The following is a 22,431-nucleotide window of genomic DNA, read 5'->3' on the forward strand; positions in this document are numbered from 1 at the left end:
TTTCCTAGGTGATGAGAGTGCCAAAGGTATCTCTTGTTACATATGTTAATGAGGTGACTGTTGGATCACCAAAATGAATTACAAACAACTCAGCTGAATCTGTTTCAGAAAAATGCTTACATTACTATAGAGCCTACCCGGGATTCAACACAAAATCCCTTGGCCTGGATGGAAACAGTAAAACTGAGGCAGTTGTGTCCATGTCTAAAAAACCCCAAACTAAGCTCTGGAGCACAAGCAAACCTTGGTAAATGATACAGGAATACCATGTGGATATGTACTTTAATTTTTTTAAGTAGAAAGACAAATTAAGCTGCCTTATCAGTATCATGCAAGGGAGCAAACTGAGAACAGAGTCTAAGTACTGACCATCAACTACTATTGGAAAATGACTTGAAGTGACCAAAGGGAACAACGGCACAGATTACGAAAACAATGGGGAAAGGTGTACAATAAATTAAAAGAACAGAAATCAACTTCTCAAGCAGTACCATTTTATTTACATGACCCCATTACAAAAAGTTGTCCACTACAGAATTTTAAGATTACATGCCACACACTGCTACCTAGAGAACATGAGTATATGTAACTATTACATGGATGAATATGTATATATGTTGAACGCTTGAATTATCAACATTTAAGGGATCAGCAAAGAGGAACCAATAGAAAAGACTGGGATAGAGCTAGAAGAGCTAGAAGCCAGTAAGGAGTTCTAAGAACGGAGTCCTCAACAGGGGCAAAAGCAGCAAAGAGCTCAGAGAGAACGACCAAGAAATGCCTAATGGATTTAGCAACAGAGTCACTGGTGACCTCGATGAGAACAATTTCAATAGATTGTTAAGGGCAAAAGCCAGTTTACAGTAGGTTAAGGAAAGAAAGGGAAGTACAGAAACATTTTCAACATTTCATTCATTCATTCATTCATTCATTCATTCATTTATTGCCAATGTGTACTGAGTGGCTACTGGGGTTTTTATTCTGGCAGTTGGTTCTGAAGGGAAGGACAGAAAGAGAAGTTAAGGCTTTTTAATTTTTCCTAAGTATTTAGAGCTCTATTGGTACATGAAACATTCAGTGTTGTGATTCACTTACGTGTAGCTTTACATATATGACATAGTTCAAACTGTCGCAAACAATGAACAGAAGGTGAATTAAGTGATAACTATTCAGTACAGGACAAGTGTTTGGTAAATATCTTCACAGTGGTACAAGCCATTCATGACTTACCCACTGGGGATAAGTTCTTTTTCATGCAAGGTCACTCATTCCCTGTCGCTGAAGATTGGGGTCTTGAGGTCATTGGGACATTTCTGCAGCATCAAATGGTAGCTTCTCAAAATGAAAGTCCCTCCACTTTGCATATAGTCTCTGTTGTCCAGTTGCAATGTCCTCCACCACAAAACTTTCAATTTTTATAACTGGAATCTCAAATGCCTTATACTTCACATAGATCCCCCAGTCATGGTGACACTTTTCTCTGGCACAGAATATCTTTGCTTTCTTCTCAAAACACCCAAAACTCTTTGGTCTGGGGTGTAATTTACTCACAAAGCACTCTCTGAAAGCATCTCCAACTACAGTGAAATGGCACTCCTACAGATGAAAGGAGCGAATAACATACAAAACAGAATGTTAGAATCGGCACGTGATTGTGATTAAAAAAAGAAAACTCCACAATAGTCTGAGATGAAGAGCAGGTGATAGATACCCCACTTATTTTACAGATGGGGAAAGAAGGAAATACGGATTCACCTGAAGGCCAGTGCAGAATCCATACAGCCTGACTCCCAATTACATGGTGAGGGTGGAGGGGCAAGGGAGACGTCTCCCCAAGAAGAGGACTAAGAATTTTCCAGGCCACCCAGCTTCCCAAAGTAGATACTCTTTATTAATTCAGAAACAAAAAGAGTATTTGTTGAATATCTGTGAAGCCTGAGTTTACCAGTGGCCTGATAGGCGTAATCCAAAAGATACAGGGAAGAACAACAAAGGGTCACTGTGACTGTGAACAGGGTCAAGGACTAATGTTTCCACACATTACAGTCAACTTCACAGCAAACCTGAAAAAAGGCCACACTGCACAGAACAAATGCAGATCCAACATACCAGTCCTTCACAAAAATGTGCAGTCTAAAAGAGCCATTTCAATAGAAAAATCACCTATATTGGACCTCGAAGGATCTTTCATAGCTGAAGAAGCAGACTCAGAAAAGTCTGGGAACTTGCCAGTATCACCCCTAATAGGCTGCCTGCTCAAACACTTGGACTGATGAGAGACTTCTGCTTTCTGAAGACCAAACAGAACCCTAAAGTAATAACTCATCATCTGAACCAGCCTGGGCACGTCCCCTTCCCCTCCATCTTCACCAATAGTTACACCCATTTTTTGTCTTTGGAGACTTTTATAATCCTTTATCTAAAAGTTTTAAGGAAAGAAAAAAAATATATATATAATATATATTATATATATATATATTATATATATGGCTAACCCACACACGTTATGTTTTTAAAATAAGGAGATACTTTGTTTTCATTATATAAGTGAGCCTATCCCAAAAAGAAAGTTTGGAAAACATAAACTAGTACAGAGAAAATATCATGGAGTATCACTACAAGATATTAATACATTTTAGCTTATTTCCTTTCATCTTTTTTTCTGTACAAAGTGTTTTGATATTTGTTGTTGGTGGTGATGGTGGTATTGCTGATAATATTTCACAGCTATAATCATAAAATATTTATAATTTTGCATCCTGGTTTTTTTCCACTTTACCATTAGTTTGTAAGGAGTTTTCATTATACTACACAAGCTTCATAATCATTAGTTTGCAAATATAGTCCAGAGAATCCTGCATACCCTTCACCCAGCTTCCCTTAATGCAACCTCTTATATACCACAGTATATTTGTCAAAACTAAGACATTAATATCAGCACATTACTATTAACTAAACTACAGATTTTACCACCTTTTCTAGTAATATCCTTTATCCGTTCTAGGATCTAATCCAGGAAACCTCACTGCATTTAGCATAACCATTATTTTTCACGGCTACATAATACTTAAGTGGCTGTGCACCAATTTTTAAAACGATTTCTTTATTGTTGAACATTAAGGGTTTTTTTTTCCCACTTTTTAGCTTTTGTAAAATATATGGACCATGGCCATGATTACAACAGAAAGAATAGTATTCTTACTATAAATATCACACTGATAGTTAGTAAGCTTTAATTAGTGCTAAAAAGTGACCAGTGCTCTTTGTGGAAAAGGCTGCTTACCTCCACCACTCTTATATCAGCTGTATAACATGCAAAAGCTTTGCACTTCCTGCAGAGCAGTTTTTTATTTTTCTTATCAAGTACAGGTTTTGCTTTTCCTTGACTATCCCTGATGAATTTTTCATGGATCTGTATCTGGCGAATCTGTGTGGAAAACAAAAAACAATAAAACACCTCATAAATGTACTTTGAGTATAATTAGGAGACATATATGTACATAATCATCCATTCTTCATTCATATACACCTTCCATGAGCATGGCATACCTGGCTTTGTTTATAAAAATTCCATAGATAATTTTATTGGTTCTCCTAAATCTTTGTTAGTCAATATTTAATTGTGACCTAAAGTTAGTCTTTTAGTTTCCTCATCACAGATGCCCATAAAAGCAATAAAGACGTCCATAAAATAGTCATGTGAACCATGCTTTCTACTTTAATAGCTGGTAAAACTTAAAATATCCTTTACAAATAGACATATTATATGAATTGATTGTTTTAGACATAATTACACCCACTTCCAGGGCATAAACCTATTGAATGGCATAGCAGGCAGAAGAGCTCCCACCATCTAAAATCTTTTTTCTCTCTCCCCTTCCAACCACAGAAAGTATTGCTGAATTACAGTAAAGTTGAATGTATGTATAGTATGACTGTATTTCTACATTTAGGCCTTGGCTGAAGAACCCACACATTATATTTTAAATAAATGTAAGAAGATTCTAGAGGGTAAAGAAAGGAAAATAGACCAGGGACCCTAGGAACAACATGGCAGTGAGTTCCCTGGGTTTTCATTTCATCTCATATGTCCCAGATTGGAGCTGAAGAAGTTGGCAATCAGAAATGCCTATGGGCACAGATTAAAAAAAAAAAAAATCTCAACAAAATCCTACTCTCTCTATCCAAAGGGTCAGGAAAGGGGCAGCCTAGCAAGAAAACTTTTAGATAACAACTATTGTACTCCAGCCAAGTACCACAGAAAACAAAACAAAAATCTGTGACTCAACCACCAGCCATGCCAGCAAAGGCTGAGTGGGAAACCTAGATTTCCACTTTGCAGGACTGTAATGAAACACCCTGACACTCCCATTTGGTGGTGTCAGAGAAGGCCAAGGAGGGAGCCAGGACTATCAGCCTGGCTGAATGATAGCCCCCCTCACCTGTGGTGTGAATGGAAACTATGTGTGGAGCCAGAACTCCTATCTCCACCCAGCAGTGACAAGGAGCCTCCCGCTGGCTGGTGTCAACAGAGGCTGAGTGAGGAACCTCAACTTCTACTTCCACTTGATAGTGATGAGACACTGTCCCTACCTCCTCTCCTGAGTCTCATAATAAAATGAAAATGTTTGGGTTTTGATAAAAAAATCACTCTTCATACCAAAAACCCAGAAAGATCTCAAACTGAATGAAAAAAAGACAATCAGTGGATGCTACCACTGAGAAGACAGAGATGTTAGAATTATCTGAGAAAGATTTTAAAGCAGCCACAGTAAAAATGCTTCAAGAAGCATTCACAAACTCTTAAAACATGAACAAATATAAAGGCTCAACAAAGAAATGGAAGATATAAAGAAGAATCAAATGGAAGTTTTAGAACTGAAAGATGCAATAACGAAAATAAAAAGCTTGGTGGATGGGCTCGACAGCAGAATGGAGGGGATAAAAGAAAGAATCAGTGAACTGGAACATATAACAATAGATTACCCAACAGAAAGAAAATAGACTGGAAAAAAAAATTGAACAGAACCTCAGGGACCTTTAGGACTACTAAAAAAGATCTAACATTCATATCACTGGAGTCCTTGAAGGAGAAAAGAGAGCAGAGCTTAAAAAGTACTGGAAGAGACGATGGCTGAACATTTCCCAAATTGAACATAATGTAACATAAACTTACAGATTCAAAAAGCTGAACAAATACAAAACAGGATAAACCCAAAGAAATCCACACCAAGACACCTTATAATTAAACTTCTGAAAAACCAAAGACATAGGAAAAACAAAATAAAACAACACCATAAAAGCAGCCAGAAAAAAAATGACACCTTACCTATAGAGGAAAAACAATCTGAATGACAACAGATTTCTCATCAGAGACCATGGAGGCCAGAAGGAAGTAACACAATATTTTTCAAATGCTTAAAGGAAAAACTGTCAACCTGGACTCCTATACCCAACAATATATCCTTCAGAAATAAAGGGGAAATCAAGACGTTCTGAGATAAAGGGAAACTAAGAAAATTTGTTCACCAGCAGAACTTCCTTAAAAGAATGGCAAAAGGAAGGAAACGATAAAAGTAGGAATCTTGAAACATCATAAAGGATGAAAGAACATGGTGATTTCCACAATGTCAGCTGTAAAAGGAACTAGCCTGTCTCACTGGTTTGTGGTGCTGTCTGTATTTTATCAGGCTATATTTTCAAGTGTTCCAGGTGGAATCAGACAGTTTAGGCGCAAATCCTATTCCTACCACTTACCAGCTTGTGTGATTTTGGGCAAGTGTCTCAGTTTCCTCAAATACAAAACAGGAACAATAATAGCATCTACTTCGTGGGCTGTTGGGAGGTAACATAAACTTAGGCCACCTGGCACAGGTTAAATGCTCGTCAGTGTTATCCTTGGTCCATTAGGATAGTCTTATGTTAAGAACCATGAAAATGTTAGTGGTTTCTACTTTAGTATGGCGTAGGGCAATCACCATTCAACAGGTGTTTTTTTTTCCCAGCGAATATTACAGCTATTTTCATCTGTTTATTCTACATAAACTCTGGAACCATTTTATCAAGTTGAAAATATGTATACTTTGATTCTGAGTTGCGATAAACCTGTAATTGAATTTGGAGTGAATGCGCATCTTTAAAATATTCAGTTATTCCACTCAAGAGCACAGGATTTCTTTTCTTTTGTCTTAATTTACCTCATATCTCTCCGTACAAGTTTTAGAGTCGCCATTATTTATGCTTCAAACATTTCTGGTTAGGCCACTAGGCGTAGTAATCAAATAGATGTGTTTTGCCAGCTCCTAACTGTGTGATCTACTGGAAATAGAGCTCCTCCTGTCCCAGTTTCCCTCCTATAAAATGACAATAAGAGGGCTTGGTGGAGAGTCCATGTTCTATATGTTAGCTGAAATTATTTTTGTCACTGTGAGTAGAAATCTCCCTCCCCCTTTTATCTTTTAGTTACTGATCATTCATAGGGAATCCATTAATCTCTAATGCACTTCAAAATCAAATAAAATTCGACATAAATAAATTTAGGCCTGGAATGTAGGCTACAAGAAGAATCAAAATACGATTTTCCCAACCCCCATTCTCTGCCACATCTCACCTGAAATTATCTTCATTGTTTTTGTAAAATTAAAAGGAAGTTTATGCCTATTTTCAATTCAATTTTTCATTGCTGTAAAACTGTTACATTATGTATTTCCATTTCCATTACCATTATTTCTTTTGGATAAATTCCTAGAAGCAAAATTCCTGGGCTACATGCTATACATTTCCCTATGAACAATTTTAATTTCCTTTTCTCACATATGGTTCTAATCACTACTTGAGGCAGGCTGGGGTGGGGAGAATGTGATAGGAAAGAGTAAAAATGTAAACTTGCCCTTTGGGCATCCAATATTTTAAAAATTCACTAATACCTGATATTCAATTATATACTAAAAGTCAATTAAATAATAAAATCCCAAATATTTTAAATGTTACTACAGTCAATAAATCCCAATAAATTAAAACTGTGACTGTTATACTTAAAGCTAACTCAATAACTGGGTGAAGAGGCTCAGTCAATGTCACAAATTAAATCTATAGCACACAGCCTTCCCCGCCCACCTGTGGTTGAAGAAGCAGCGATTTTGTGCACTAAGGGGAAAAAGCAACACTATGAAACCCTGATTGTGTACGGTCATGGAAACATATCATGTTGAAAATTCTTTGGTCAAAATGAACTTCCTTTCACCCCACATCTTGTTTTCTACTCCATGAGGCAGGAAAGAGCTTTCTCATTTTGATTCCAGAGAACCCTCACAACTAGAACTGTGAAAAATATCCTTTATACCTTATTCCTCCAGAATGAGATAGTACCAAATCCTGAAGCTTCCATGATGGAAATCAGTCCTTGGATACTTCTGGACCATCTACATGTTAAAATGGCTGCAGAATAACCAGAGATTCCCCGGGGACCACAGTGCTCTAAGGAAGGTCAGACACATGCAGCTGTGGGGCTGGGAAAAAAGTGTACAGTCTCCCACTCCACTTACTCTAGGTTGCCCTAAAGAGCCTGAAACTGCCTCCCTCTGTTCTGCAGTTTTTCCTCCCATTAAAGCCAACACACAGGGACTGGGTGCTCAGATTCAACACCCAAGCCCTAATCAAAACACCACGGAAAGGGGTCTCACCCCAAGAACCATAATTCTTTTTAGTTTTAAAAATATAAGATTTTTCCCTACCTTATTATACTTCTACTAAGCCTTTGAAAGCAAAACCTTTCTCTTTCGCCATCTATGACAGGACAGGGATGACACCAAGATTCCGAGCTCCTAGCTGCCACATAATTACCACTACCAATGACTCCCAGCTACACTTGTTCTGGGCTCCCTCTTGTTCTTTACCATCTCTGCCCATTTTTTATTGACGGGTGTTAGGGGAATCCCAAATGCTATTCAATAGCCTGACTCAACAGATATTTAACCTGTTTTCTCCTCACTCCACTCTGACCTGGTGTGCTGGCTACCAAAGAAAGTCTATGCCTGGTCCAGCCTCCATCTTCCTCGGTAGACTTTTACTCTACTGCTTCTGCCACCTATGAGTCTAATTGGCTCATTACCCCATGAAGGGGATAAAAATTATGCATGGCTATTAAAGCTAATATGGTTTTAAAGCCTTTATTGGCAACATCTCCAGATCCTACAAAATGGGAAGGTGGTTCAGTGAAAAAAACGTATCCTTCACTAAAATTAAAATGGAAAATTAAGAGGAACTAAAGAATTTCCCTGCAATTCTTCTCACTGAAAATGTGGAAGAGGTGTTTTTAACTATCTTGGTCTCTAAACTTTAGGAAGAAATGTTTTTTAAAATGAGTAAACACTGACATAAAGTTATATTTTTGTCCTCAAATAAGTGCTGATTTGCTTTATATCACTGCTTCTCAATACTTTTTGAGCATAGATACTATGACTATTTAAAATTATGGACACTGGGGGGGCAGCCGGTTAGCTCAGTTGGTTAGAGCAAAATGCTCTTAGCAAGGTTGCTGGTTCGATCCCCACACGGGCCACGGTGAGCTGCACCCTCCACAACTAGACTGAAATAACTACTTCACTTGGAACTGATGGGTCCTGGAAAAACACACTTAAAATAAATAAAAGTTTTAAAAAAAAATTCTGGACAATGTGAAATTTGCCCACTGGATTGTAAGGTTCATCTTTATGAAGTTAAAGTATGGCTCATGACTCTGTCCAATAGTAACTCTCATTTTCTGAGCACTTATTTTATATCAAGGCACTGTGCTAAGCAATGCATACATCTCATTTTATCCCCCAAATGGCCCTGTGAGTTAAATACTGTTATTTCCCCAACTTTACAAATGAGGAGACTTAAAAGACAGAGTAACTACCTAAGGTCACACATCTTGTAAGTGGCAGAACTAGTATTGGAACCACTGATTTTGTTAACCAATGTTAACACTCTCTCCCAGTGCTGCAGTGTTCAATGCTTCCAGAAATTCGGAGACAAAAATCTCCATAGAGTCTGGAGAAAGTGTGAGTGTGCATACATGTGAGTGCGAACACATGCGTGTGTGTGTGTGTATGTGTTTTGATTTTCCCCAATCTGGTTCCATGTTTCTGTGTTCTAAAGGAAATTACCATAAAATGAAGGTTACTATCAAGGGGTTGAACTGAACAGGTGTGCCACTCCAAAGTATACATTATTATTCATTCCTGTAGTTCAGCATTTCAACACCTGTACAGTGCAATGTGAGCTTTTCTCTGAGGACTCCAGATGTTAGAAAGAGAGAGATTTGAGGAAAAGACTAAGAAGGGTTATGTCTTTCCGTGTTAGGGTGTTGTCCTCAAGATAAACTATCAACTTAAACACAATTCTTTTAGATCTAAAAACATAACTTTAGGTATTAACATTAATAAAATATATTTCAATCTCATTGAGACTTAAAGGCAGAATGAATTTGATGTTCACTGCAGGACAAATTTTTCAGTTTGAACTTACTGTTCTAATACAATACTCAGAGCTGTCTGATATAAGGTACCAACCATGCTCACATTCCCTGTATGTTACTTATGGTCAGATTCTGAAAGAGTAGCACATATGAAAAGACTTACCTTCTCTTTAAATACTTCTTCATCCCATGTCTGAATCTTTAAAATGGAGTCATTCATCATTTTTTCTTTGTACATGTTTATTTTTTCTTTTTCAATTACATCAGCATTACTAGTCAGAAGGAAGCACTTGCTACCTCTTGCTCTTCCTCTGCCTGTCACAAAATAAATATTTTATTTGATGTCTTTCACGTAAAACTGTAATAAATCTGAGAATACGTAAGCAAAGGGGTTAGGTATCCCTAAAATTCATCTTTGGTCACTGAACCCCACTTTCCAGGGAAGCTGAGCTGTTAAGAGCACGGAGTCAAATGCAGGTGCGCACCTGTGCATTACACATGTAGATAAACTAGGAGTCCACCTTCGACTGGCTTCCTTGGGGGTCTCTATGGTGCAGTGTGATCAGACAGCCACATTACCAGAAATTCTGCTTTAAAGACAATCAAACACGAACCCTCAGGATGACAGTGTGAGGGATCTAACAAGAATAATAAATAAATCCTCCCTCAAGGGCCTTCTAGGCAGTGGCGAAATGAGATATGTTCATAACCCCAGAATATAGGTGGAAAATGAGAACTGCTGGAAGGTCAACATAAAGGAGTATGGGCATTCAAAAGAGAGATTATGCATATTTCCAGTTAGGGGAATTAGGGACAGGTGATATGGAGGCAAAGGAAGAGGTAAAATGAACATCATCCTTCAACAAGGAAAAAATGATGAAGTCAAGTTGGCTGAAGTGAATAATGAGTAAAGAAAAAGAATGGGAAATAGGTTGGAAAGATAAGTTAGTGTTGGATATGAAAACTCTTTTAACCTCAAGAAAATTGGGGAACCATTGGAGTTTCTATATAGGGAAGTGACAGACTCAGAGCTGTTTTCCAGGAAAAGTAATGTGGCAGCTGTTATGGAAATTGAAAAAGAGGAAGAGAGACTGATTAAGAGACTGTCTAGTTCAAGTATGACAGAAGAGTTCCTTGGAGTATGTCTTCTTGAATACAGGGAGTCCATCACCACCCCAAGCACAACCATGAAAGGTCCACACATTGACGGCCAAAGCCTCAATCCAAGTGAGAATTATCCTTCCATAAACATGTCAGTCAATATTGGGCAAGTATACAGTATTCATTGTAAATAAGAATTAAAATAGTGTATATGTTAGGGGACAAAACTAGCCACCAAATCCTGACCAAGTAAGCCAATGATACCAGGGTCCACCGTGACAGAGGTCACACACTCAAGTATGTCTCGGTAAAGGAGAAAGGCTGGAATGACAGACACACTGGCAGCCATTTAACAATGGCACCAAAGCTTCTCTCACCTCTGGTTTGGATCATTTTGATGACATTGCCCACATACTCATACAGGATGACCAGATTGCACTGAGCAATGTCGATGCCTTCATCAGCAACTGAGGTGGCGATCAGAATCTTGTTATCGTCAGTGGTTCTGAATGCATCCAATACGCACTTCTGTGCTGGGAGGGTCATTCCTGCGTCAGAGTCAGAAGGCATTACACAACTCACCAGAGGGAACTTTACCCTTGAAAACTAGCTATTAATTACGGAATGCTTCTTACATGCCAGGTACTGTGATAAGTGTTTTATATTCATGATTTCCCAACAACCTTAGGCAGTAGGGCCTATTCCTATTCTTGTTTTAGAGAGGACATTTAGGGTAGTGACAACTTGGACTGTGCCGCAGATGGCCTGAGTTCAAATCCCAGCTGCGGCACTTACTAGCTGTGTGGCTTTAGTCATGTTGTCTCAAAACAAATATTGATTTTATTTTTATTTTGCAAAAATATTAACTAATTGTAATGCCTCTGCATGTGTATAAGCATTTACAGCTGACAAAACATTTTCATATCTACTTACTCACCGAAACTTCAAAAAGCCCTTTTAGGTTGATGTGGCAAGTGTTTTGATTCCCCTTTCTAGACGAAGACCTTGAGGTTTGGGAAGTGTGGTAAGCTGACAGTCTAGCTCACAGCACAACTGGACCTTGAATTTTTAAGTCTAGGACCCTAATAGTGTATAGTTCTCAGACACTGATAGACTGAGAGGAGAAAGAATTTCAGTGATCGCCACCTCAGAATTAATAGAATTTATAAAAGTTCCACTTTCCCCCCTAGTATATTGGCAGTCAAAATCTTGAGCTCTATTTTGTTAAGGCCCAAAGAATTTCCTTTCACCATCGTCTTCTACTGAACAATGGCCATGCCCAAGACAGACACCACATTTCATTAATTTCTGGACTTATTTATCCATTTGTTCATCAAACATTTATTCAGCCTTATGGTTTGTCCAATAGTGATACGGCGGTTAAAGGTCCACCATTACCTGCAAGGAGTTCATAGTTTGTGGAAGAAGGATATAATAGGAAGCTGTCATTCAATGAGACGAGCAGAAATGGAGGGAGAACTGGATGCTGTGGGGATGTGGAGGAGGTTGGGCAAGGCTGCTTTCATAAGCACAACAACGGGCGCAAAGTTCTAAATAAATGTGGATGGATGGATGAATAAATAAACAAACAAGAAAATGTTTTCTGAGCGTTTACTTATGGGGAAGTAACAAAGTTGAAAAATTAAATTAGACTCATATTGGAGTCAGATGGCAGAGAACTTTGAATTCCAACCACAGTAATGTGGTGTTGGACTGCATGGGGTAAGCCAGATTTTCAAAATTTGAATTTGCTTTTCAAGATTCATGAAATTTAAAATTTGTACAATGGGAAAATGCATGACTGAAAACTGATGAGTGGGGACTATTTATTATAAACAAGACCAAATAGAAGAAACAGAGTGAGGACCTGTCACTGCGGGTCACTGAGGCCTGGGGAACACGGCTGTGAGGTCAGGTGAGCGCTGGCCACCGTAGGATCCAACTTACAGCCTCTGTCTACTCTCGCTCCATTTCAGGATCATCTGCTTGGACTATTTTTTAATTATAAAATATATAATACATAATAACATCTACAGGTTAAAGAATAACAATAAAATAAGAGAATGTTTCTATTTCCAGTTAATCTATTGGTTGAACAGAAGAGTGACATGCTCCAACAACAGTTCAAAAAGTAACTTTGGTTTTGTTTGCAGAATATATGGGGGGAGGCAATGTGTACAACTTTTTGGCATTTGAGCATTGTGATGGTTTTGTGATTTATCAACCTGGCTAGGCTGAACTACAGTCCCCAGTTATTCTTTTAGGTGTTTCTGTGAATGGAATTTGCAGATGTAATTAAAGTTCCTAATCAGCTGACATTAACTTAATGAAAAGGGGTTTCATCCTAGTTGGGCCTGACTTAATCAAGTCAGCCCTTTACCTGTTTGAATACTTGGGCACTCCCTGAGCTCAGAGACTCCAAACAGCTCATGCCTGTGGGGTTCCAGCCTGCTACTGACCACCTACCCTACAGACTTCAGATTTCCTTTGCCAGTCCAACTGTGTATGCTGATTCCTTGTAATAAATCTCTCTCTCTCTCCGTATATGTATATATGCATTATGTATATGTATCGTCTCCTGGCTTTGCTTCTCTGGTTGAACCCTGACTACTACAAACGTTAAAAAAGAATTTGAACATGTTATATATATTCATGCGCACACACACACACACACACACACACACACACACACACATATATATACTATGCTATATATAAATACCTATGTTCTGATTTGTTTTGCCACGTCCAGTCAATATGCCAGGTTTTAGAAAGCTGAGTTTAGAATTTTCTTCAATCCATTTCTTTAAAGCCTGAAAATGAAAAGCAATTATCAGTTGGACACTATTTGTATTACCATCTCTATTAATTCAATATTGAAACATATATAAGAAGAAGGAAAAAAAACTTTAAGTTAGTATACAGAAAGTTTTCAGACTGACAAACCTGAGAGAAAAAGCTTCTTGGAATTGAAGTCTATGCAATAATCAACCATAAAGGTTCTAACCATAAAGATCTTTGTGATGTGATACTGCTGTTTAATCTCTAAGAGGCTTTTTAAATGAAGAAAGCAAAGTTCAGAATAGTGGGTATGTAGAACTAATAACTGAGTTTAGCAAGATCTCAGGACACAAGATATCAATATGAAGAGATGAGTTGTAGTTCTATATACCAGCAATAAAAAAACAATTAAAAGTACCATTTACAGTAGCATTAAAAAAAAGTAATACTTAGGCATAAGTCTAACAAAATATGTGCAGGATCTGTATGCTGAAAAAAACAAAACACTGATGAAAGGAACCAAAGAAGATGTGGTAGGTGGCCGCTAAGGTATCCCTCAATGATCCCCACTCCCTGGTATTCAGATCCTTGTGTCCCCTCTCAAGTGTGAACAACTTATTGACTTGCTTTTAGTGAATAAAATATGGCAGACATGATGGGATATCACTTCCAAGTTGAAGTTATAAAATGACTGTGACCTCCATGTTAGGCACTCTCTCTCAGTCTCTCCTGGACCACTCACTCTAGGGGAAGCCAGCTGCCATGCTGTGAGGCCTGTGGAGAGGCCCACATGAGTGAGCTTGGAAGCACATCTTCTGAGGCCTGCCAGTAGCCATCTAAGTGAGGCTAGAAGTTCATCCTCCTAAGTCAATCCTTGAGATGACTGCAGCCACGGCCTTGCTGCACCTTGATTGCAGCCTCATGAGAGACCCTGAGCCAGAAACATCCAGTTCAGTTGTTTCAAGCTTCCTGACCAATAGGTATTATAAGATAATAGAGTTTGTTGCTTCCAGCCCCTAAGTTTTGAGGCAATTTGTTATCAATAATACGTGACTAATACAGAAGCCCTACATAAATGAAGAGATATATTATGGTCATGAATTTGAAGACTTGATATTGTTAAGATGTCATTCCTCCCCAATTTTATTTATAGAGCCCATCCCAATAGAAATCCCAGGAGACTTTGTCACAGATGTGGACAAACTACCGGGGGTGCCAAAAAAATGTATACACATGATGTGTATTCATCTTTTGTTATTGGTATATATTGAGTATTACAATTTTAATACAGTTTTTTCCTTTCTTAAAATGTGTACACATTTTTTAGGCATCCTCTGTATCAATGAAAAGACAAAGGAAGATAGCTAAAGCAATTTTAAAGAAAAGAAAAAAGTTGGAGGGCTCAGACTATCTGATTTCAAGACTTACTATAAAACTACAGTAATCAATACAATGTGAGATGGGTAAAAAGATAGCTATATAGATGAATGGAACAGAACAGAGACTCCAGAAATAGATCCACATAAATACAGTCAACTGATTTTTGAAAAAGTTACAAAGGCAATTCAATGGAGAAAGAATAGTCTTCACAACCTACAGTCCTGGAACAATTGGATGTCCACATACAGAAAAGAACAAAAAGCATCTCAACCCATACCTCAAAATGGATTGTAGACATAAATGTAAAACTACAAAACTTCTAGAAGATAACATAGAGAAAACCTTTGTGATCTTGGGTAAGCAAAGGGCTTTTACTCATAGATACAGTATCAAAAGCACAATCCAAAACAAACAAACAAGCAAACAAAAAAATTGATTAACTGGACTTAATCAAAAGTTAAAACTTTCAATCTATAAAAGATACTGTTAAGAGAATGAGAAGATCAGAAGAAAAAAATTTCACATCACATTCCTGACAAAAGACTTTTTTGTCCAAATATAAAGAAAACTCTCAAAAACTCAATAATAACATGATAAACAATCCAATGAAACCCAATTTTAAACTGGGCAAAAGATGTGAACGGACACTTCACCAAAGATACATGGATGGCTAACAAGTATGTGAAAAATGCTAACCTATATTAGTCATTAGTGAAATGCAAATTAAAACCCTGTACCCAGAGAATATCACCATGTGCCCACAGAATGGCTAAAATTTTAAAAACTGATGGAAAAAAATCAAAAGACGTATGGAGTGTTTGCTCTACAGGCACTAAGACATATACACTAGAGTGATTAAGGCAGTGAGCTATCAGTGTAGTGTAAGGATAAAACACTAGGTAATCAGAACAGAATAGAAAGCCCAGAAACAGACCCACACATATGTGATGCTTGTTTGCAGAGCCGTAAAGAAAGGATAATCTTTTCAACAAAATGGTACTGAGTCAATTTGTTATCCACCAGGAAGAAGCACTTACATCCACAAGTGCTCTGGTTTTCACAAAGAGAATGGTTCTAGTGTCCGGATTAAAATGGTACTCCTCTTGCAAGATGAAGCAGAGGTCTTTGAGTTTAGGGTTCTCATTGCTGGGATCCATGGAAATGCTTTCTAGTTCTTGCAACTTTTCTGCAAAAGGAGAATGTGTTATAAATTGCTTACACATTCTAGAAATTTAGAACATACCGTGACCTTCGGCTATAGTTCAAACAGTTAATCTCTCAATCTATGACCAGCATTTTGTAAGTAATAACCACTGATTGAATGCATACATTAGATACACCAATAAATGCATATATTTTTTTCCCAGAGAGCTGGTTGTTCAATGTTCAGTAGCCCTTCACTGGATTACACATATGTATAGTAAATATTTTGGTATAGGCCAAAGAAAGATTATTAACAGTAATTACCTTTGGGAAAAAAAATTGGGGAGTGGGAGAAGGAAGACGCACTTTTCACTTAGTATCTTACTATATTTTTCTTAATATGAAGGATGTTGGATTATGGGTCATTTTGGTGTTCTTCTTTATATAGAAGTATATATAAATTATAGTATTTTTAATATCATTAAAACACTGTATAAAATTACTAAAAGTAAAACTAAAAAATGTTATATTAACTATTTCTATGGGATGTATTCTTTACGAATCCTACTATTTTTCCTTCTTCAAAATAGGAAATAGTATAAGCAGCAGATTTTTTTCCTCAGGTACCCAATTTTACAGAAGTTTAACAGTCTTGCCATCTATAATATCTTCTTAACCCAAGGACAAACTCACTGAACACCACCTATGCCAAGTAACACAAGGTAAGTACGCTGCCACTGGAGTCACCAGGCTCCATGGCTTCCTCCTCTGGAAACGCCACTCACCTTCAAATCTCCGAGTAAGATCTTGCTCTATCTCATCAAATCCTGCTGATCGGACATTAGTGAAGAAGTCTTTCAAGTAATCCAGCGCATCTTTCATCCGCGCATGCTCATTGATAATGAGGGCATCATTCAATTTCTGTTTAAAATGAAAACTGAGTTTCAATGTGTTTCTAATGTCTAACTCATTTGCTGTTTTGAAGTCATTAGCTGTACTTAACTCATTAGCTCTACTTAGCACAGAATTAATTTTAAGAAGAAACTTTTCTCAAATCTATTCCAACTTAAGTTTTTTAAGATGAATAGTCCCTAATGGTGCTGTAATAAAATCTTGGAATCAAATACTGTTTTAAAAAACATCTCAATAAGCTAGAATCATTAACTAATTAATCAGGATCACTAAAATGTCTACCTCAGAAGAGAGAAAACTACAAGAAAAATGCATGTCAAAGATTTGAAAAACAAAAAAACGAAAGCAAATCAACTTTCACATCAACCTGCCTCATAATTCAGACATTCAATTTAATCTCTTTATACATCTAAAGCCATTACTGCATTGTAACTGCACCTGTTTACAATGATGGCATGACCACTTACACCAAATATTCAATTAAGTTCATTAAAATTCTATACACGCACACTGTTGAGTGCACTTGAAAATATTTTGATCTTCCTCATGCACATGGGGCTTTATCAAACGTAAAACATATGGTTCAGGACAGGGCAACAGCAGCCCTGTACTGGACTTTAAAGATGGCTGTCACCAGTCACGTGTCTAACACGGATGTTCATCAGCATCCAAGTTTTTCTAATCACGTCAATCATGGGAATGCTCGGGGCACAGCACAGACCCTCCGCCTTTGCTTCTGTCCTGTTGCCTCTAGTGTTAAGTTTCAGAAAACACACAAAGAAGAGACTGAATGGGATAACTTTTGGAGTTTGCTTCATTAACAACCTTCTGGAAAGTTCCTAAGTGAGTTGATGTGGACAGGATGAAAAGTTATGTTCCCTCAGCTGCCACAGCACAGTTCCCAGTAGCTGCTGCAGCTAAAATATGCCTTTCCACAGAAGCCACATACCCGCAAATGTGAAGTGTACAAAAACAGTGCTTTACAAATCCTGCTCTCTTCATCTTTGTCTGCCATCTGTAACACCATGCACTTTTTCTGAACTGCAACAATCCATTGTTCGTATTTCTGTGTTCCAAAATTCCTGTTTTGAATTTCAGATAAGTTTTCTGAGGGGGGAAAAAAAGTTTTTCATTGTGCCATATGTCAGTCATTTAAGGTTCTAAACATGCCTTACCCTCTACTTTTTTTCCTTAACTCTCTGTACACAGAGTAGTCTTCCCGAAATAGTCTGTTTTCAGTAGTCTGGGCTCTGTGCATGGTGCTGGGGATAAAAGGATGAGGAAGACACAGCCCAGTTTCAAGCAGCTCAGTCTGTGAGTTACTCTAGGATTAGTTTTCCAGGGCTCCTCTGGAAGAGCACAACACAATAAAATTCACAGGCAAGAGCTATACCTCTGGGTTAAAATGCTCCTCTTTTTAAAGAAGAGGAACAAAGGAGGCTACCCAGACAAGTGGCACTGACATGCTTCTTTCCCAGCCCCAACTACAAATGAGGTGGCCAGAAGTAAGCTAAACGAATCAACAAGTATTCATTGACTTGGGTAGATGTGAAAAGAAGCTAAGGAATCCAGAAATGAGCAGTTAACAGGATCTGGACTGGTGAAAAGGTGGAAGTAGGGTATTAGAGGTGGAAGGAATAAGAAGGTAGAAATTCATGTCTCTCCACCCTTCGGCCACCTCCCCAATTCAGACCATGTCATAATGTTCCTGGATAACATGATGGTCTCCTAATTGTTCTCCCTACCTCTTGCCCTACTCCCTCCAATCCATTCCCTACTCAGCAGCTAGGGGGAGTTTCCAAATTGAAGATGAGAAAGTACGTTACCCCACTGCTTAAGAGCCTTTATGGATTCCTTGGGCCAAACTCCCATCCTGGCCCACAGGGACCTCTGTGATCTAGCCTCCACCTGCTTCTGATTCTCATCTCCAGACGCTTCCCTTCTTAAATTTCACAGGACTAATGGAAGTCTCCATACTCTCTCTACTCTCCTGGCCTTTGCACATACTGTTCCCTCTGCCTGAAACACACCTTACCACCACCCAGCACCTACCCTTATCCCCTGTTGCATTTTTATTACTTACTAATTTTGGCTTTACTGTTATACTGGAAAGGCCATGAGGGAAGGGGCTGTGGCCCGGGGGCCATGCTGTATTCCCATCACCTCGCACACTGCCTAGCACTGAATGAATGAACAAGTGAATGAACATGTTTAAAGAACTGCTAAATCAAAGAATTAAATAGAGTAGGAAAGAAGGGAAGATAAAACTGGAAAGACAAATGGAACGATTGTGCAGGCATGACTCAAACTGTCAAGTTAGAGACTTAGAGAGCTTTGCCTGGAAGGCAAAGGAATTCAAGCAGGATATTAACATGATAAAACTGGTATTTCAGGAAGACTAACCAGGTAAGGGGTGGGGGTTGGATAGAAAAGAGTGGAGGTGGGCAAACCAGCTAGAAGACTGTTAGAATAAATCCTAAATCTAGCTGTGAAAGAAAAGGAAAAAGAAAAGTAAAATAAGTGAAAGAAGGCGACACAACATGAGGTATCTTGCAGATATCAAAAAGTCAACATTTCTAAAACTCTAAATTCACCTTGTACCTGCCAAAGCTGCCCCTAGTCCTAGAATTCAGTACCAGCCACTGGCATACATACAGGTGCCCAAGCCAGAAGCCTGGGAGAAGTCTTGCACTCCCCTCTCTCATTCCCACCCAAATACAGTTAGCCATTAAATCTAAACACTTCCTATTTGCAGCTCTTTGCACAAGCCTCCTCCCTTCACCAACCCATCTCCAGGGCCTCTGTTTGGCCCTCTTCCTTCACTAGTATTCTCATCACATCACTAATCAGTTTAAAATTTTCAGTTGCTTCCCATTGCTTTTAGAATAAAATTTAAACTCAGCTTGGCCCACCAGACCCTTCCCTGTTTGCCCCCTGCCTCTCCCTTTAGTCTCACCCCTTTCTACGGCTCACATGTTAGAATTGTCAGGAAATGCTTACAGTTCCTAAAACTCAGTGTGCTCTCTCTTCCCTCTATGCCTACTGCCTTTTCAACCTCACTTGGCTGTTCTCTTTCTGAACCTGGCTGACTGCAAGATCTCTCTCCGGCTTCCCCAGGAAGCCTTCCCTGCAGTCCAGGCCAGGCCACAGTTCCCATGTGCTCCTAAGGCACCCAGGGTGTAACTCTGCCCTGCCCATGGAAACAACTCACGTCTCTGTCTCATGATTTGACTGTGAGTTCCACGAGGGTGGAGACTATGTCTTTAATCTTGTTATTTCCATCACCCTGCACAGTACCTGGCACAATAAATATCTGGTGAATGAATGAGTAAAAAAGAGAACAGCACTTGGTGACTTCATGAGAAAGTCTCAAAAGAAGAAAGAATCAAAGATCACCTCTAGGGTTTGAGGCTAACATCAGGGGGAATGGTGGTTTCATTCATATAATGCGGAAGGAAGTCAGGACGGAAAACTAATCTGGAAGGTCAAAAAAAGGAATGAACTGATTTAAATATAATAAATTTTAGGTGTGTGTGTCCAGATAGATTTACTGTGGATTTAAACAGAAAAAAAGAAAAAAAAAAAAGCAAGAGAAAATGAAGGCGGACTTAGAAGGTTCCTGAATAACCTGAATTATCTATAATCAAGAATGTCAACCTCTGGATATGTCTTGACATTGTCTGAACTAAGGAGAATGCAAACGGACACTAGTGAACAATATATAGACATTCCCAAAAGGAGAGGATACAAAATGAGATTTATCTTACCGAGAGTTACGGTACCCAGTTCGCCAAAGACACTCTTTGCCAGACTCTCTGTCTCCCTCATTAACTGAGAGATAATATATTTAAATCTGTCGTCAGTCCGTAATTCCACTTTCCTGAAAACTAGAGCCATCAAAGGAAAGTCAGTATTTTTCAGGAAGAACACATGAGTTCAAGTTGGACATTTCCCAACCTTTCCCTGCCTTTGTTACTTCCTCTGTAAAGCCTGAGGCCCGAGCTCACAGGCAGGTAGATAGTCTAGATGATAAAACAAATGCTCAGAAACCTTGCAACAGCTCCCTCGTGCTTAATGCACTGATCAGTGCACATCTCTGTCTTTCACGCTCTGGGTCTAATCCAACTTCTCTCCCTGTTCCTCAGCACAGAGCCTCTGCTCGGATGAGGCTGGTATCCGTCTTACCTGTGCAAATGCCACACTTTTTAACCCTGTCTCTGTTCTTTGATCCTTTCCCACTCAGCCCTCAGGACTGTTCATACTGTGCCAAACATTAATTATTGCATCGTTTCAGCAGAAACATATTAATTGCCTACCATGTGCCATGTTCTGGTTATAGACAGTTGTAAAAAACACACTCCATGCTCCAAAGAGGTCTGGGCTCTTAGGGGAGAGAAAGATACGTAGCCAAATCACCACAGTAGGTTGCTCTAACATAAATATGTGCAAGGAGTCATGGAGTACTGGCAAAGGAATCTCGAATTTTTCCAGGGGAGGCAGTGTTGTGGGATAAGCAGGGAAAGAAGAAAGGAGGAAGAAAACGCAGTTGTTCATGAAAATAAAGCTTAGAGAGAGAAAGCCCGTGACCCATGTGAGGAGCCCACAGGAACGCAACATGGTCGGGTTTGTGGGAGGTGGGAGGAGATGAAGCTCAGAGGGCGGGGGGACCAGTTGGTACTAAAACATTTAGATTGGGTACCATCTCTAAACCCCTCATAGGCAGCTTCCAGAAAGAAACTTACTTAACTGCCCCCTCCCTTACTATGCCCTGTGTGTGTTCTGCTTAATACTCATATAGTCATATGCGATCCAGAGAGCATGGATGAAGTTATATCTAGCTCCTCGTGCCTCTCACCCTTGCTGGGTTAGTACAGCATTGGTATCCAATAAACATTTGCTAGTCAATCTTATTTTTAAAATCATATTCTGATCTTTCGAGGAAAGATACGAGGAATTCAGATAATTTCATTTCAACCCACATTATTAGACACATATTGAAATAACGAACGACCACACAGTATTATTCTCTTCAGGGATGGGACACAGGGAAGGACTGAGGCGGCCCGTGGCCATTTACATGCTTAGATTGTCTCATCACCTCTCTCTCATTACTAGTACTGTTATAAGAGTTTTATGGAACTGAAGAGTGAGAATGTTTGCTTTCTACAGGCCATTCCTGGGCTTCCTCCACTGCGTGGGGAGAGAACTCAGTTGAAGAGAGACGCCAAAAACGTGATTATTTCCCAAGTTTGGGATTAAATATTTTCTACTAAACAGGTAAAACTTCAGTGTTCATCCAAATGGCTCTGAACTAGGGATAGCAGAGGGTCGCAAAGTCCCAAAGGGCTTGTTACTGGATCCCACTTACACTTCTGGGGCTTATAAACAATTTCTTCCAGTTCCTCTAAGTTGTCTTTGACTGTTGCTATCACTGACATGTCAAGAGACGCACACAGTTTGCAGATATATTCCATGGCTTCAGTTGTGCTTTTGGCATCCCCAACACCGACCGAGGCAGTCAGCCCAACGATCTGTGAAGAGCATTCCAACTGTTAGACGTCTGGGAAAGAGCATGACATTTCCACCACCCCTCAGGTGACTCTCTCCTGCTAGAAGAGGGTTTCCTAACTTCAGATAAAGAGCAAGAACATTTT

The 22,431-nt window shown here is 38.9% G+C and overlaps 1 protein-coding gene across 1 annotated transcript in view; it reads right to left on the reverse strand.

The window, feature by feature from the left end:
- Positions 1-982: 982 nt before the first annotated feature.
- Positions 983-22,431, reverse strand: part of RIGI (RNA sensor RIG-I) — a 38,250-nt gene continuing 16,801 nt past the window's right edge. Inside the window, exons 9-18 of the mRNA XM_033123991.1 lie at positions 22,146-22,308; positions 20,545-20,664; positions 17,727-17,884; positions 16,651-16,786; positions 15,760-15,908; positions 13,284-13,374; positions 10,939-11,109; positions 9,624-9,775; positions 3,284-3,427; positions 983-1,596 (exon numbers count right to left, since the gene is read on the reverse strand). Of these exons, the coding sequence (XP_032979882.1) occupies positions 1,300-1,596; positions 3,284-3,427; positions 9,624-9,775; positions 10,939-11,109; positions 13,284-13,374; positions 15,760-15,908; positions 16,651-16,786; positions 17,727-17,884; positions 20,545-20,664; positions 22,146-22,308 (1,581 nt within the window). The 3' untranslated portion in view covers positions 983-1,299. The remainder of the gene's footprint in view (positions 1,597-3,283; positions 3,428-9,623; positions 9,776-10,938; positions 11,110-13,283; positions 13,375-15,759; positions 15,909-16,650; positions 16,787-17,726; positions 17,885-20,544; positions 20,665-22,145; positions 22,309-22,431) is intronic.

Source organism: Rhinolophus ferrumequinum, chromosome 12 (assembly GCF_004115265.2).
Source record: "Rhinolophus ferrumequinum isolate MPI-CBG mRhiFer1 chromosome 12, mRhiFer1_v1.p, whole genome shotgun sequence".
NCBI classification, from domain to species: domain Eukaryota; kingdom Metazoa; phylum Chordata; class Mammalia; order Chiroptera; family Rhinolophidae; genus Rhinolophus; species Rhinolophus ferrumequinum.